The sequence below is a fragment of the Mytilus californianus genome, unplaced genomic scaffold (assembly GCF_021869535.1).
Source record: "Mytilus californianus isolate M0D057914Y unplaced genomic scaffold, xbMytCali1.0.p SCAF_20, whole genome shotgun sequence".
NCBI classification, from domain to species: Eukaryota; Metazoa; Mollusca; class Bivalvia; order Mytilida; family Mytilidae; genus Mytilus; species Mytilus californianus.
The window spans coordinates 2386225-2404954 of record NW_026262669.1 but is presented as its reverse complement, the minus strand read 5'-3'; the positions used below and the strand labels follow the sequence as shown (position 1 = coordinate 2404954).

The 18730-nt window shown below is 32.4% G+C and overlaps 1 protein-coding gene across 1 annotated transcript; it reads right to left on the bottom strand.

Moving 5' to 3' along the window:
- Positions 1-56: 56 nt before the first annotated feature.
- On the bottom strand, positions 57-7345 carry LOC127731804 (uncharacterized). Its single transcript, XM_052240645.1, has 6 exons — positions 6870-7345; positions 5934-5996; positions 4358-4462; positions 2904-3023; positions 2533-2663; positions 57-1508 (listed from the first exon to the last, which is right to left on the bottom strand). Exons 1-6 carry the CDS (start codon positions 7225-7227, stop codon positions 753-755), a joined length of 1533 nt encoding a protein of 510 aa, XP_052096605.1. The 5' UTR covers positions 7228-7345; the 3' UTR covers positions 57-752.
- Positions 7346-18730: the final 11385 nt, after the last annotated feature.

Below are 18730 nucleotides of genomic sequence, written 5' to 3'. Positions count from 1 at the left end.
GAAAATATTTTAACAAATACCAAATGTTTGTGCTTTTAGAACTAATTATTCATATAGAGAAATTTTATTTTTTTACCCGTCAAAATTTTGACTGGGCGTATTATGGTATACAAATGTGCGGCTGTCTGGGGTAAACATGTCGCACCGTAACTTGAGAACGACTTATCCAAATTTCATGAAACTTAACAAAGTTGTTTCTTATGATGGTCAAACGATCTGTATACTTTTTGGTGAAAATCAGATTAAAACTGTTTATTTACTTGTAGCAAGAAAACAAGGTGACCCATACTTTTTATAATTTTTTTTAAAAGAGCATAGTAAAATCTTCATTTTGGCAAAGTATAAGAAAATTCTGTCATTTTTGTTCTATACCCCTGAACTACCTTAAAGTGTTTATTTGTACTGATATCACTTTCCACTAGTAATCTTATCAGAAAAAGGTTAGCTGGAGATTAAAGCAGAAATGTTTACCATCTAAGAGCACCTTTCTGATAGTGTTGAGGGTGTATTCTTAATAATGCTATTGTTTTTCAGGATAGGTAAGTATTTAAAAAAATGTTCTTGTTCTTTATTTGTTTAATTTTGTTTTAAACAAAGTGTTGTCTGTCCCCTCTGAACATGCAAATTTATTTGTCCATTGTGTCTTCAACTTGCAGAAATAGTGATAATCTTAACTGTTTTATTTAAGTGAGAGCTGTTTTTGGCCATGAAATACCTAAATTATATTTAAAGATGGTAAAAATGAAGAGGTCTTACTTCACAAGTTTAGACCGCAAGTTACACAAAGCACCACAAACAAAAATAATATCATCAAGGATGGGTTTAAGAGTAAGAGGCAATGTGCCCTGTAGTTGCTGAAAAGATTTGATATCTCCTATAGCTCGTTCTACATGGATTCGTGCATTTGCAATACGCCTTGTCCTTGTAACTGCTCTACTGCTCAGCTGTCTGCCATTTGCAAAAGGCGGAATTGCAAGAGTTGCACCCTTTAAAGCCAAGAGATCACTTATGGTGAATCCACGGTCAGCCATAACCTCATCGCCAAACTCCAACATTTCCAAGAACTCAGATGCTTGTGTAATCCTGCGGTCTGAAACTGCCCCTGACCACAACTTTGACAAGAAACAGAATGAACCACTTGGTGTTATACCTACCAGAAGTTTTAATGTATTATTATGCTTATAACTTGACCAAGTGATTCTCTGGGCAGAAGGTAATGAGGGTTTTTGAACAAAAAATTCAGTACAATCTATAACTACTCTGGTTTTAGGGAAATACTTAAAAGATTTTGGCATATTTTCCTTTATTTGTTCTTTAGTGGGCCACTTGATAAGAAAATCCAGTTCCTTCCGCAAAAACACAATCCATGTGGTAAAGATCCTGGAAACAGTTGAAGAACTTATACACAACATATCTGCTAAAACATCTGTGTCCAATCCCTTCCTCAGTCGTACAAGGCTCATCAGGTACTCTTCCCAAAGTTTTAACTCCCTTAATGCTCCCCTTTTCTGTTAAAAAAAATCCAAGAAAAGACTTTATACATCAATTGTCCAATAATGAGATTTGTTAATTTTGTATTGTTTATTACTTATTTTTGTTGATTTTCATCATTTTTCTGGCTTATGAGATTTAACATGTTAAAGCCAGGGGCAAAATATCTAATAAACATATGGAATATGGCATTCTAAATAATATTATTAAAAGCCCAACTGACATGTTTAAGATTACATGTACTATTTTCTGGAACTATTTCACACGGAATGTTAATTTAATCATAACATATGAGATGAATTTTTGTTTGTTTCCACAGAAAATTTCTGTAAATCATATAATATGGCTATTTTTCATAATTTTAATCTTTGCTTTTATCTGCCTTTCTAATTTAAAACAACCAGTTGACATGGTCCTTAGTCTTATATGTAATAATAGTAGGGTATGTTTACACGAGTTCTGCTCATGACTTGGCATAAAGATACACGTGATATTTTTTCAAATAAATTGTAATGTTCAGTAAACCCTGAAAACTGTTACTTTTCATCATTGGTAATTTATTTTAAAAAGTTATATAATGAATACCATTGTAAAAAATATTCAGTTGATTTGATCACAATTTCATGGTACCATCAGTAAGAACAAAAATCAGTTTTTACAAAATCATTATGCCAAGTCGCTAGGGGGCGCTGTTCCAACAGTGTATCCACTAATAAAACCAGTGGACGTTGTAAACAATGCTTGATATATAAAACTTTGATGCAAAACAAAAAATATTTATTGTTACATTTTTCATGTTTTTACAGGTAATAATGAAAACCTTGTAGGGGGATGTGAATCAATGAAGAGACACGTTTTTGAGAAATGACCATGTATTGATTTTTCATATAAAGTATTAACACTGGCCATTGCTTGAATAAGTGCTCAAAATCCATCAAAAAGAACAGATCTGTCAGAGGAAATCTTTCTATTGATGTCAAGGATTTGAATAAAATATAGGTAAGGTTTAAACTAAAGTGAATTATGAGACAGATAACTCACTTGTCCACTGACATCATTCTCTGTATCGTCGAAGCTGTCATCAACCCTAGATGACCCATACCAATACTTCATCCTAGAAGCCTTCAACTCTACATGACTAAAAACAAGTTTCAAGACATCCAGTGTCATTCCTGTAAATTTACAACAATGAGGCTGTAAAAAATGATAATGTGTTAATGCAACAATTTCAATTGATCTTAATTTTACATCTAAATTTGATTATAGTTAATCCTTTTTTTTTTAAATCTCTGAAAAATATTCGAAAAGTCTACATATATTAAATAGACCAATCTTTTTAAATTAAGAATAATACATGTACACCATGCTTTCATTCCAATCTTATATTTATAATACTGAGACCTCTTAAATACCTGTATAGGCTTTAGGCTTCTTTTCCACATCTAAAATAAATAACTGTCTTCTCATGGTCTTCAAGTTGACATTTGTACTGCTGTCAGAATAAGTTGGATGGTAAGTCTGAGATCCTGAATCTGCAATTTCAGTTCAAATATAAATACACATATAAATAACACTTCTTTCCTCTATCCAACCCTATATTTAAATTTTGAAAGGAATTTATTTGTTTTTTTCATGTTCTTGTCCAAAACCAATAAACCAAGAAAATGAGGTCATGGTCAGATGAACGCTGCCAATTGAAACATTGATTATTGGATTAAAAATAATTTTTCCAAATTTTATGCCCCCGCTGTAGCATATGGGGGCATTAAGTTTTACCCTTGTCCGTCAGTTTGTCCCCAAGTTGTTTTCCGTTAGAGCTCTAACTTTAGTTTGCCTCAACCAAAAATTATGAAACTTATACAAAATGCTTTTTACCACAAAACAAAGATCAAGTTTGAATTTTGGTGGTGTCACTTTAACTATTCTAGAGTTATGCCCCTTTACTAATGGAAAATTACATTCTGCAAATAGATCAAAGTAAAAAATCTCAAAATAACAATATAAAGTGATTGTTATTTTACTAGTTAAGTAAAAAACTAAAAAATCTCAAAATAAAACATTTGTTTCGAAGTACATTTTTGTACATTGTGGCTATACAAATTCACTGCAACAAGCATTCTGTGAGTATTGCATGGCAATACATAGTCCCCTACCGGTTAAAAATTCATTGTATTGGAACAAAATTCTAACCTGATCTATAACTTGTCATGGTGTAACCTATATAACAAATATCAAGTCAATATCTTCAAGCATGACGAAAAAAGTGTTGAAAACTGATTATGTAAGTGAATTTATTAAGTCCAAGGACCATAACTCTGCACAAAATCATTCGACCGGAACAAAATTCCAACTTGATCTGTAACTTGTCATGATAAAACTATATACCAATTTTCAAATCAATATCTTAAAGCATGACGGAAAAAAGTGCAGAAAACTGATTATTTTAGTGAATTTTCTAAGTCAAAGGACGATAACTCTGCACAAAATCATCAGACCGGAACAAAATTCGAACTTGATCTGTAACTTGTCATGATAAAACAATACACCAAATATCAAATCAATACCTTCAAGCATGAAGAAAAAAAGTGTGGAAAACTTATTTGCCGGACTGACGGACGTAGGGCAAACCTAAAATCCCCTTCGACTTCGTCGGAAGGGGACTAATAAGGAACACTCTAATATAAGACACTTATTAGATTATGATATGTTTAAATCCAGAAATAGAACAGTGCTGCACTACTTGATTTATTTCATTTGATTGCCAAGGTTGATGTATAAAATTTGTAACTTCACACCTTCCCACATATCCTCCAGTCCATTTATAAACATACAGCTCCTATGTCCAGTCATAAATATATTAATTTACCTGTTGTTTCCACATGTAGAGGAGTAGCAGTAAAGATAGTGGTGTCAATGTCATCTTGTACCTTCCCTTCGTCTCCAGGCCCTAGTTCAATCTCTGCTTCAAAATCTAAAATTATTTAATGAAATCCATTATCTATCATAAATTAATAAAATTATCTTCCCTTCATATTTAAAATGATTTTATTTTTTGAAATACACACTAAATGCTTTTTTTATACTTTCATCTATAAATTTAAAGTTTTAGATGATTTTGTTGTATATTGCAAGATATTTCATGTACTTGGTAAACTATTTTCTACATGTATTTAGCAAAAAAAAATATATTTTTGCAACTTGTCCAACACAGATGCTCAGAAAAAAAATCTACATTAAATTATGATTTCAGCCAGATAAATAATCTAAAGAAAACTTGTCAACAAAAAGAAAAAAGACACTTTTAATTATATTTGTTTATCTGGAGTTCACCTACCTATATACTAAATAAATTTACAGATTTTTACCAATTTGATTTGTCCAGGAATAGTCACATTCAAAACTAAATTTTACAAGGTGGATCCTAAATGGCGGGTAAAAAATGATAGTACTGACCATTATTTTTACTTTGTGTGATGTTATAGGATTAAACGCCTTTTTAAAGGAATTTATTGGTGTATAAACTTGACCAATTCACTCACAAACAATTAAAAGTCTGAAGGACTGTTATGATATGTTTGTGAGCGACTTGGTCCAGTTTATACACTAATAAATTCCTTTAAAAAGGCGTTTAATCCTTATAATTCTTTAAAATTGGAGATAAGGAATATATTTTTCCACACTCGTAACCTTTATCACACGTAAATTGTATATTTGTGTCCTTGAATAGGCCTGGCGTATGAATATATTTGTTGGTTAACGCAAAAATATGTACTCCACGAAATTTGCTATCTGATTAAAAATAAACTACAAAAACTCTTATTATCATTCCAACGAATGATTTTGTGTTTATTATTTAATTTAACGATTAACGTGCAGTGAAAATAATTTTGTTAATATCGGTGTTATTATAGCCGCCATCTTGTTTACATTGGTTACGAAAAGAAGTTTGGTCAACGTCGTCTATCGAAAAATTAACAACGTCAAGATCAACTACCGGAAGTCCTCTCGACCAATTATATCAATGTATTCCGTAATATGCAAATCATATAAGAATTATCAACTTATGAACTTCATGATATGGTTAAAAGATTTTCGATATTGTACTTTTTCATGATCAATTATTTAAAAAAAAATATAATCTGGAAAATTTCAAATACATACATGTAAGCAATAACAAAAAAAAAACATTCAAAATAACTGAAATAACAACCAATATGTTGTTGTTCAAGATAAAATATGAAATCTATAAAAATGAAGTTATTCCAACAAAATTATATGATTTTAAAAAGAGACTGTAATGTGCTGACAATTTTGATACAAATATGTTCGGAAATTGATAATATATCAATTGTAGCCTTTGTACGAGGTGTATAATTTACATTTTAAGATATATTGACTGAGGATGACGTTTTTCTAAATATACATGTTTTAAAAGATTTTACCTGGAACATGAACTATACAATAAGCGTGATCTAGGTCTATTGTTCTCTGATCAGCTGATTTTCCTGAAATTATGAAATGCTTTATTGTATCAAACATTACACATGCAAAAAATATACAGTTTATCATGTTGATAGACATTTTTCTTTTAACTGCACGCCACATCTACATGTAATATTTGACATGAATATAGGGAAATGTTGTGGATTTAAATATGTGCTTTTCACAACAGTCTGTACTGTTAACGACTAGTCTGATGCCCCAGACTAGTAATTAAGTTGTTGTTAAAGTTTGTTTAGACACATAGGGAAAATGTGGGAATATTGGTCTTTGAACTAGTAATCAGATAACATTTTGATGCAGACTGCACAACATGCTTAAGATATTTCTAACATACATGTACATACATTGTATCATGCATATATTTTCTGTTCGTGAATACTATATTTGGACAAACTGGTAGGTCTATATAAATGTACATAGAGTGAGATATACAATTTCTGTTTTATTTGTGTATGTCTTTGGGCGGGTTGAATTGCCTTTTTCATCAGTAAAGCAAATTTTTTGTGATTGGGCATTGTGGCAAGTCGTCATGGATTTTATTCTGCAACTATATGTATGCTATTTGGGCAGTCAATATTCATTGGCCTTATAGCCTTGTTCATACAAATTGACATTTCTATAAGATTGTAAGTTGAACAGTAAAATGTATAAAATATGAAACTGTTTTTTGACAGCGCCTGCATTATTTCACACAGCATTTCCTAGTACCATGAGTACATAAACATGTACAAATGCAGCACCTGAATGTTCAAGTTAAAAGTGTCATTGGTAGATATGTCAAGCATGTCAAATTTGAAACAAGGTAATATGTAAACATTATGAACCTTTATAAAGAAAATACAAGCATTATATTAAATTATATATACATTTCGTACCTGTTTTTTTCACCTTCCTACACACAAGGCTGGGACGGTCTATTGGTGCCCTTCTTTTCCGGTTCTGCAGCATGAAATTCTCCTTTTCAGCTTCACAGGCTCCTGCAGGAATAGGAACCGGATATTCCTCAGTCGGACCGTTTCCCCTTACAAAGTGAAGTGAACATATATAGCTGTATTTTGTCACTTTTTCCACGTTCAAGTCATGTCGTCCGCAAGCTCGTATCCATCTTTCACACTTCACTCTATTCCGTAATGGTTTTGGGAACGGAATAAAGTACACATCCTTCTCCGCGAGTCTCTCTGGGTACCTACTGTCACTCTTACAAACCCCGTACATGCAATTCTTGTTCACCATCGTCAATCTAAAATGCGTTTATTTACCCTGGTTACAATGGCGGATTTGGAAATTCTGCCCGCCTTTTGGTTCAGTCAATATAGATTTCGAAATTCCGAAGTTAGGTACTTCCGGTATGACTAATCACCAAACAATGTGCAAGTGGTCTATTGCAGTATGCACAATAAAGTTTCTATCCTCCTTAAGATAAATAATGTCGGGTTAGTTCGGTTTTTGGTGGAAAAGATAACAATTTCCTGATGTCTTTACCGTCATTACCCAAGGTTTCGATATGTTTGCCTACAGCTTCCGCTTGTAACATTTGCCAACAATATTTGATAGTTATGTGTGTTCAATGGTTTTGATTGAATGACATGAATCGTAAAATTCTCTATCTCCCTGTCTGTAGCTAAGGAAGCCGATATTTTGAATTCCGGAATATATTGACATGCAATTTCTCCAATAATAAGCAAAAAACTCACATTTTGCACCTATACATCTTCTATTATCAAAAATAAATACATTTTGAGGCGAACAGGAAGCAAGAAAACGCATAGTGTTTACGTTTGACATTGGAAGCATACCTCTGATGTCACCTAGTTTTGCCGCCAAATAAGATAACATCATTTTGCTGAATTTTCGTTTAATGAACATTTTACACTGACATCATGACTAAAATATAATGATTTTTTTTTATTTTGCATTAAAATAGAGATAACTGTATTGTATTTGAAGCTTTGCGGAATTCCATTGGTAGTTTTACTGTCGCAAATATCCGTTTATCTGTCTCCACTACGCGTCGTTAGGTAAACTTAATCTGAACTTTATTTGCGACAGTAGAATTACGGATGGACGTCCACAAAGCTTTAGATACAATACATGTATCTCTTAATTCATCCTTGCGATTAGCGAGTAGTAATCTTATAGCCTTGCCTTATTTCTTTTTTTTTTACAATATAGTTATAGTACATGAATAATGTAAAAGAGATGTGCCTTAGTTGTTTTTCCTTGTTAATATAAGGGGAATTGGTCGCCTAGTGATGCAAGTAGTTAATCTACTGTTTCAGAAGCATATCGACACTGAGGTTATAAGTTCTCCAAGGGCTCTCCAGCTACATCCACCAAAACATATTCAATAGTGCTGAAAGAGGCATCCAATACCATAAATTAATATATAGTCCAAACATGAACTAGCTCCTTTTCTATAATTTTTTTTTTTCTTTTTTTTTTTTTGTATGCATGTTGAAATAACAGAACTATTCTAGAGATATTTATGCAAAAGAATTACTTTGATTACTTTCAAAAATCTTTTCAATACACAGGCGAATTTTTTTAGTGACTAAACCAGAAACTGAATATTTGTTTATGAGGTTGTCCGTTTAACTGATCAATCACCACTACTTATTCAGTATTCTCTGGTGTTCTTTTTTCTTATTCGTAGAAGATGTAGACATTAACAAAGATACATAATTTATAGTCAAACCACACACGCGGAAAATTTGTTACTAAATCTACACATATTGTGTCACGTGAAATAGCACCAGGTAACAATACAATTCGATATCTGTCAGTTGTAACTTTTTTGCACTAAAGACTTAAGTGACATTTGATGATTTATCTTTGTTTATGAAACATGACGCCCGAAACAAAGACAATGCAGTTATTACAGGCAATGGTATACTAATTTATTATAGATACCAAGATTCAAATTGGGTAGCCAGAAGCGCGTGTCGTCTAATAAGGACTCATCAGCTCAAATAATTACGTTAAAAGGGCCAAATAAAGAACAAAGTTGAAGAGCATTGAGGACCCACAATTCTGAACGATGCGCCCCAAAACAGTAAGGTTACCTATTTCTTGGGTAAAAAATCCTTAGTATTTTGAAACAATTCAAAATTTCTTAACAGAAACTTTATATTTATGACCATACCAATGATAATATATGTCAACACAGAAGTGCTAACTACTGGGCCGGTAATACCCTTGGGATGGAAACCTGTACAAGCTGTTGACGCAATACTTGTAAAAAACACATCATAGATACCAGGATTCTAATAATGTACGCCACACAAGTGTTTTGTAAACAGAAAAAAAAATATCTGTGACGTTCGAAAAAAAAAATATATACAACGGCCAAATAAATAACGAAGCTGAAGAACTCGAGTCTTTTTTTTTTAGTGTATCTCTTACAGCTGAATCCTTTGATAATTTTATCTAAAATAGTATCTCGTGTTATTGTTTCTCATATTATGATGTTTTTCTTTGTCGTCAATCAGCTGTCGAATAACACTGACACGAAATAACTCAAAAAAAAACTTCAAATTTCAATGAAGCAAGAAAATCATATTAACCGACATGTTTTACCCTAAGCGATACCAGGTAGAGCGTGAAACGAATCTATCAAATTTGGCACTTTATCTAAATGGATCAGAGCTGCTTGGTCTTACATTTAGACGACGTTCAATAAATATACGAGTTTTAAGACATCAAGGATTGCGATGCTCTATCGTCTATCCACAATACATATGTTCTATTCAAACAGATAATGCATCTACAATATTAGTGTAATATGCAAAACATAATAATTTAAAATTCCTAACTAAAGACTTCAGAATTCCTAACAAAGATAGGAATTCCACATATACTTCTAGATCATTCACGAAAAAAGAAGATTCAAGAAATTACAAATCCGTCCTTCTCTATTTTGGTAATATTTCTATAACAAAAAGGACGATGAAAAAGTAAGTAACAAAATTATCGAACACCACGGAAATTTTAAAACGGAAAGTCCCTTGCCAAAAGCGAAAATTAAAAGCTGAAACACATCACACAAATAGAAAAATAAAAGCCATTTTTCCTGGCTTGGTACAGGTATTTCTTTGTGTAGAAAATGGATTAAACCTGGTTTTATAGCTAGCGAAACCTCTCACTTTTATGACAGTCGCATACAATTCGATTATATTGACAAAAATGTGTGAACGAAACAAACAGACATAATAAGAAAAAATGTCAAAAATGTTTTCTGTCTTTAATCGAATACTTAAACTTGATCACAGTTCCTTCTACAATATAAATGGGCTTCAGAAATAGTTGTATGCAGTATATTTATCCAACGATATCAATTAAATGTAATATTTTTACAATTTCTATACATTTACTGCAAAGTCTTAAATCACAGTCTTTAAAATTTAGAAAAAAAAGCGTTCCGAGGATGATATCATCAAAATGCAATTTTTTGTTTATCGACAACATATTTGCTAAAATTGGAAGAATGATATCCAAACAGAAAGTCGGTATCCAATTCATACTAGTTGTTCAACCTTACTTATCGAACTGTTTTTGTACTCATATAAATCAAAATTCATTCATCAATATGTTTAGCGTATATAGTCGAAGATAATGTTATTGCACGTTGTATCATTGTTTTTCTAAAGTTGTTACATTTTTTTTTTTACTACACTGCACTAGTTGTTATATTCTTATATACTGTTACAAAAGAAAAATCAATTTAAGCTATGGTGCGCTAACGTCATATTTATTTTTTATAAATTGAGAAGAAATACGAAAAGTAAGGGAAGTTAACTTAGGTCTCTGTCACTGCATGCTTTAAATTGTGATCTTCTAAATAGCAAAAACAAAATACTTCTAACGATAATATGCCAGTGCATTTACATGACATACAAACTATGAGGTTGCCTCATCGTTACAATATATCACCATATAAACGTTAAGTGTGGTTAAGTGTCGTGCTGAATCACTTAAACCACTAAAGTCATAAACTCGTCAGTTTCATCTTTAAACATGTCAATTGGGCCATACCAAATTAATTTCTAGTTCATCAGACTCTTTACTTTGAAAAAGGGTAGCGAGAGGGCGAAAAATTTTCATTTGTTTTTTTTTCCCCCGAAATTTGATTTTTGGCAGGCGAAATTTTTTTTTACTAGCGAGCGATTATATTTTTGAAACATTTCTTTTTTTCTTCATCTGTGAAAAGAATTTAAAGCAAGCGTGCAATTAGAAATTTTCATAGTTTTGGTGCTTGATTTCTAATATATCTCATATCCTAGTTCTTATTACCCTACTGTGCTTCTCAATTTGTTCTCTGACACCCAGTTTAATCTTTTCACAATATTTCAACGTATACAATGGTTAACTTGTAGCAAAACTTACAACTTTGTGTAGTCTGAGCAAATAAATATGAAAAAATTCAACTGCTTTGAACAGGCATGCATCCATGTTTAATGTAAGTTATAATTGATGCATTGTATGTTGTTTTAAATGAATGTATGCAAAGCATAAATGCATGTACATGTATAAAGCTTGTATATACAACCGTAGATATTTGTTAATACAACAAGCTGAAAATTATTGAAGAACTGTCCTTTAAAAAACAGAACAATATATACCATTCAAATGAACCAGTCAGATGCTATCTACTAACTTAACAAAATGAACATTTCAATACATTTCACTAAAGTCATTGATTTCCTGTAGAATTTAATGACAATCTCTGGTGGAAGTTTGTCTCATTGACAATCATACAAATTCTTATTTTTAGAAGATTTTCTAAATTGTAAAGAAGGATGTATGTGTCAAATTCAATTGCCTTATAAACATTCTTTTCAAGTTCCATGCTTTTAACTAATATACATAATTGTCAGATGAAACCAGCCTCTGGGTGTGGGATTTTCTTGATGTGTTGAAGACCCATTGGTGGCATTAGGCTTTTTTCTGCTATTTGAATGGGTTGCTGTCTCTTTGACACGTTCCCCGTCTCCATTCTCTTTGTTTTTATTATACCTTTGTAATGATACTAGCAAAAATAATTAAAAGATTAAACAAAATCAAGATTAAAAACTTTTATTCTAAAACAGATAAAAAAAAAAGTTTCATTTGCAGTGCCATTTCGACTATGTACCATCAGCTTTGGGATTCTCTTTTATTTTTATGCATGTTATTTCGTCATAATCTAAATCTTTCAATTCGGTGGCGTTGTTCCTTTGTCATTTGATCCTAATAGGTATACGGTGAATCATTCAAGGATATTACTACACTGCATGTGAGTCAAATAACTCACTTAAGTGAGACTCCCCTTAAGTGAAAGTTTTAGGTTGTTCCCCTGCTGTTTGAAACTTGGTGAAAATATCCGGTGGTAGTAGGTTCCAATCGTTAATTGTGTTTGGTATAAAGCAGGTTTTTAATTTATCTGGTTTTGTTTGCAGTCTCATGAAATGTTGAACATAATGCATGTTCTTGGTTGTCCTAGATGTTTTTTCCAGTTCATCAGATGGTAAATTGGCTTCACCGTGTATGCCATTACAGAAGAGGATATTATCTGTTTTGGGTTTGACGAACTTTTAGGGATGGTAGTTGCAGCTGGTCTAAAGATTGCTGTCATATTACCTGTGTCGTAATTGTACTTGTAGTTTGATGTTATGACCGTTTGTGATCTTACAAGGAGTACTTCCAACAAATCGGTAAAATAATTGCCCTTATCATATTTTACTGATGTGTTTGCCTGCGTTACCATTGTAACTACATATAGTCCGCTCATGTCTTACATTAAGAATGCTTATCATACTAAATTTGGCAATAATATCGTAACAACAATGTTGTGAATGTTAAATATAGGTCGTTTTTAATGTCAATTTCCGTGTCTGTATAGTGTCACTTTCAAACGCACAACTGATTAAAATTTGTGTTTCATAAATTTAGAGACAGAGGCGCGCGGCTCCGTACTGCACGCAGGTTTTATATAAAAAGTTCTTTTTTTCTGGTCGACTTTTCACAACACGTGGGGAATCCGACGAACGAGGTATTAGTTTGGCTTGGCCTTAGCAGTAAAAACAATCAAATATCAATTATATTGGATGTTTATTTAAAATGACAGGTGATACATCACTAGTTTAAGGACAATATAACATTATGTATACAAGGTTAAGGTGACTGTAATTGATAACGACCATATTGTCTTATGTCGAATAAAAATAAAGACCTGCTTACAAAAAAGACAGATCAGTTACATCTATAACAATACGTTATGTTTAAGGGTAAAGGGGATTTATCTTTAGATTAGTATTGACACTATAAATGATAAATTGTGGACAAGTAGCAGCATTTGAAGCTTCTTTATTCGCAGATGCATTGTTATATTTTTTTTTATCACACAAACAAATACATTTATAAATATTCTCAATATTATCTATTGCTTGATATATGAGATCGAAGATACCACATTGATATTTTAAACTGACAATTGAAACAAACTGACAACACCATGGTTAAAAACGAAAATCGAATGTAAGACGAGTCAACAGTATACGAAACACAATATGGAAAACTAAAGATTGAGAAACATGAACCCCACCTTCTACAATTACGACAGTTAGAACATATGTGTCGTCATGAGCGTGACATGAGGCATACATCAAATAATAGATTTCAATCGATCGAATTTATATTAAAAGGTGTCATTTATAAACGTTTACAAACTTGAAACCCTCCCGCTTAACCGGGACAGTGGTATAACAGTACAACATATACACAAACTTTAAAAAATCAGTTGAAAAAGGCTTACCTTATCAGATCGATACAAAGCAGAAAAACTTGTAACAAAAACAAAGACAAGACTTGCAGGGTATTCATACATTCCTACAACAACGAACAAACTACATACAGATCGTTTGGCACCATTTTACGTTGTTAATATTTCACAACTGGTTCGCTATGCCCGTGTCTGTATTGACGTTTAAGGTTTCAATGAACGCTATCTATAATATATTACTGGTGAATTATAAAGTAATGGATTTCGTTACAACACATAACTTAAAATCTTTATTAAATTCTTTTATGTTTACAAAGATTTGGTTTGCTAGTTTGGCTGTACTTTGAAAAAACGTATTTCAACCGGCATAGCACGTTTTTTACGGATATGGTGTCTATCGAGCCCAGAAATGTATACTGTTGGAACTATAAGGGTTTATGAAGAAATGGTATAACTATATATATATTGATTTCACTATCCGAAAAGGAAAATAAACAATATGGAAGAAAAATCGTCCATTTTGTCGTACATTTTAGTGAAGAGTTTCTCGTGTAAAACTGACATAACTGAAAAATCTGAATATTGGAAGGGACAGTTATATTTGTTTCATTAGATCTTTAAACTTGTTCGTCAAAAGACCTATTGATTTTGTTCTTTTTATTATTTGTTTTTCCGGCACTTTCATTTCTTCCGGGAAGATTAGATAATTGGTATATGATATCGAACAATTTATACCCTTTTGAAACTGACAACTTTAACGGAACAATTTTCCTTGCGAGTTATCTCCCCAAACACTGTTTTGTCTTGTTGTTATTGCTACTCCTTCGCAACCGTGAAAGAAACTGACAAAATTGTTAGACCAAATTCATGAAATTGTTCGTTACATCGTCAAAAGCGATCCAGAGACTCCAAATGAGAGTTATTTCCCCTCCTGTATTTGATACTGGTAAATCATAATTGATAAAGACATGGGTTTCTTCTGATTTGATGTCCTGTGTCAATCAAAAAGAAAATGAGGTCAAGGTCAAAGGTCACCGTCATGTTCTAAATTTTGACATTTGCTTCAAATGTCTTCTACTCAGAGAAAGTTTTAGACATCGACAAACAAATTTAGCCAACGTTTAGTCTCGACTTATTGCAACTGGAACTTGTTTGTCAAAATGGGACGCGACTTTTTATTGAGGGGTCAGTGTCCCTGAAAAAGTCAAATCAACAAAGTGTCTTAAACTTCAAACTATGAAGCTATCATTATGAAAAGGAACCTGATGTTCAGTGGTTGTCGTTTGTTGATGTGGTTCATAAGTGTTTTTCGTTTTTTATATTATAGATTAGACCGTTGGTTTTCCTGTTTGTATGGTTTAACACTAGTCATTTTTTGGGGGCCCTTTATAGCTTACTGTTCGGTGTGAGCCAAGGCATCGTGTTGAAGGTCGTACTTTGACCTATAATGGTTTACTTTTACAAATTGTGACTTGGATGGAGAGTTGTCTCATTAGCACTCATACCACATCTTCTTATATCTAAGCGTCTTATCTCAATCAATCAATCAACCAACGAACTAACAAAGTACCCGCCATCTATCCCCCACCTCAATTCTCCCCCCTGATTTTTTTCTGAGGGATCACAATTCTATTGAATTGAAAGTCGCCCTCTGTCTCGTTGATTTTACTGTAAAAGTGCAATGCGATACATGTAGACAAAAATCTGAAAAAAAAATCCGTCCTGCAAAAATCTGCTCAAATTCATGTTTTTTTTTTCTGCAAATAATAAAAAAAACGTGTTTTCAAACTACACACTTTAAAATTGCCTAAAGGAAAGGCGAAAGAAACCAGCGGGACAATTAAACTCATAAGTCGAAAATAAACTGACAACGCCTTGGTCAAAAAAGAAAAAGACCAGCAAACAAACAATAGTACACAAAAAACAACATAAAAAACTGAAGCCTGAGCAACACGAACTCCACCAAAAACTGGCCATAATAGAGCCATGCAATGCACGAACGCTCTTAATCAAGGACCACACATCCATTTACCTGTAAATAAAAGAAAATTAAGTCCGTTGGCACTATGTGTATACGCGTGACCTGTCCCGACGAAGTCTTTATCTTTAAAAGATTAAAGCAGGCATTCAGTTTGAGTATATGTGCTTCTTAGTGACGTCACAATCACATCACAAATAGCGCTTACTACTTTAAAATAAAACAGAGGGTTTTTACTATTCGGATAGAATTAGAAATGTATTCCTAGATTATATAAATGTAAAAATCAAGGTCCAATTTCCTTAAAAAACATAAAATTCGAGGTTCCGTCTAGAATAGAGAAAATTTATGAAAGAATGATGCACGGATTTTCTCATTAGAGCATTCAAAGCGTCCGTATGGCTGTGCGGGATAAGTAAATTTGCAGCAATGTTCGGCCAGAAATGGGACGTTAAATCTGATGTATTGCGCAGAGTGCCATGCAACTCAATTAATTATTCAACAAACCAACCAACAAACTAACCAATCAATCAATCATCCGTGCATGAATGCATACATGTTTCGGCCCCCTATGGTAATTTTTTTTTTTGTATTCTTGTCTTTCATTATTGCTTTAGTGCTTTGTCTATATGTCATTTTGATTTACTTTGTTGACATATTTGTTTGTTGTTATAGTGATTAAGATTATAACACAATGTTGACTGCTGTATCCCATTTTTTGAAATTTTTACCTATCATGTCTGCTTGTTTTGTTCATACATTGTTGTCATTATAATGAAATTTTATGCGACTGTTATACAAGTCAAAGGTTAAGCTAACTATAAAACAAGGTGTTATCCAGCATTTTCTCTATAAGGAAATGCCTGTACCAAGTCAGGAATATGACAGTTGTTTTCCGTCCATTTCATATGTTTAGGCTTTTGATTATGCAATTTGATAAGAGACTTTCCGTTTTGAATTTTCCTTGGAGTTCGGTATTTTTGTTATTTTACTTTTTCCAATGTGTTTACAATGGGATGCAGTGTCTCCATTCTCCATATTCCATACTAATGATTTCATTTTTCACATGTTTTTGTTTGCGTTTTTTTTTTTTTTTTTTTTTTTTTTTTTTGGAAGAATGCCTGTACCAAGTTAGGAATATGACAGTTGTTTTACATTCATTTGATGATTTTTTAACTTTTTATTAGACATTTAATAAAGGCCTTTGGTTTTGAATTTGGAGTACTTCTACTTTAGCGGACCCCATAAAAAGTACAGGAAACTATAGTCAAAGTTAAAAACGAAAATAGCCCAAAAATCGAATTCCCCAGGTGAAGGTTGTTTAAAAGACTGTTGTTTTAAACAGTTTTTTAAATAAGAATTACAATATTTAACAGAAAGACGTCTTGGTAAGTGTACAAAATGTCCACGCTTCCGTTACTCAGTTAGGTATATCACGTGATAAAATTCCTTTATCGGTGACCTCTACGTCATGAAATAAGTTACTTCATTGTCAACTGTAACGTAAAATCAGCTGTGTTTGTTTACAAACATTACAATGTAAATACGGAAATGCCGATCAAGTTAAAAGATTTTTTTATTATTTGTGAAAGTATTGAGAAAAATATTCAGTGGTGTATTTCTACAGGTTTGATTCTAGATTTAACTGGAGGGGTATGTAAAAAGTGTAGCCATGGACATTTTGGATTAAGAAAAGACAGTTCTTTTTCAAACGACATTTTTTATTGGAAGTGCAGCAACAAAATATCGCAGTAAAAAATTTTCTATCAGAAACAGATCCTGGTTTCAAGGACATAATTTAAGTTTGGAAAAAGTATTATTCATATCGTATTTCTGGATTTACAAAATAGACCAAGAATTTGTAAAGCATGAACTTTACATTTGTAACCAAACAATCGTAGATTGGTAAAATTATTGCCTTGAAGTCTGTATAGACATTTTGAAAATAGACAGTGAAAAAAAGGAGGAGATAGCGTAATTGTTGAAATAGATGAAAATAAATTTGGCAAAAAAAAATACCACAAAGGGCGTCAAGTAGAAGGTCAGTGGGTGTTTCGAGGTATTGAAAGAGACAGCAAAAAAAGATTGTTTGCCACAGTGGAAAATCGAACAAACGAAACATCACTAAAATTAATAAAAGACAATATAAAACCAAGAACAACAATAATAAGTGACTGTTGGAAAGCATATGATTGTCTAGGTTCAGAGGGATTTGAGCATTTGAAAGTCAATCATTTCGTGAATTTTGTAGACCCAGAAACAGGGGCGCATACATGTACAAATACCATTGACAGTATCTGGCGTGCACTTAAAACTTCACTACCAAAATACGGCACGGTAAACTCACTTTATGATACTTATTTCAGTCAATATTGTGTACGAAAGAAATATATAATCGGCTCGGAAAACCCTTTCATAGCATTTATAACCCTCTTTAAAAAAGTATACAATCCAGAAAAACAAAAACAAACATTGATAACGACAGAAATTATCACCATCAGTGAATCACAACCTGTAACTAAAAAAACAGAGTACTACACGAAATAACAAACACATTAAATTCTAGTCTGGATCATTGTCAAGCTTAAATGGGTAAGTGCTTTAGATTTATTTTAAATTGTTCAGTTACACTAGTTAAAAGCAATCTTTGAAAATCATTTGCATCTTCGTCATTTGAAGTGGTAACAAAAATGACCGCTGTTTATATTCTAGCATAGCAACGTAAATTGGGGTTATCGATTATGCGCATTAAAAGGTGCATCTTCAAACTTCCAGGGTCCGCTAAAACAGATTCTACCCTTGAATTTTCCTCGGAGAATGGTATTTTTATTATTTTACTTTTTAAAAGTTGACAACTTCAATAGTCATTTGTTTTTTGTTGAAAACTGTATGCTAACCTATTGAATTCAAAAGGGTTTTGTATGTATGTCGGCGGTATGTTATCCTTTATATTTTTGTTTGGCTTTATTTATGTGTTAAGACTGAATCACATACTTTCAAAT

Coding starts and splice junctions, on each gene's coding strand:
- LOC127731804 (XM_052240645.1), bottom strand. CDS start 7,227: ATGGTGAACAAGAATTGCATGTACGGGGTTTGTAAGAGTGACAGTAGG. Junction 2,664..2,903: donor GAAGCCTAAAGCCTATACAG/GTATTTAAGAGG, acceptor GTAAATTTACAG/GAATGACACTGGATGTCTTG. Junction 1,509..2,532: donor AGAATGATGTCAGTGGACAA/GTGAGTTATCTG, acceptor TTTTTTTAACAG/AAAAGGGGAGCATTAAGGGA.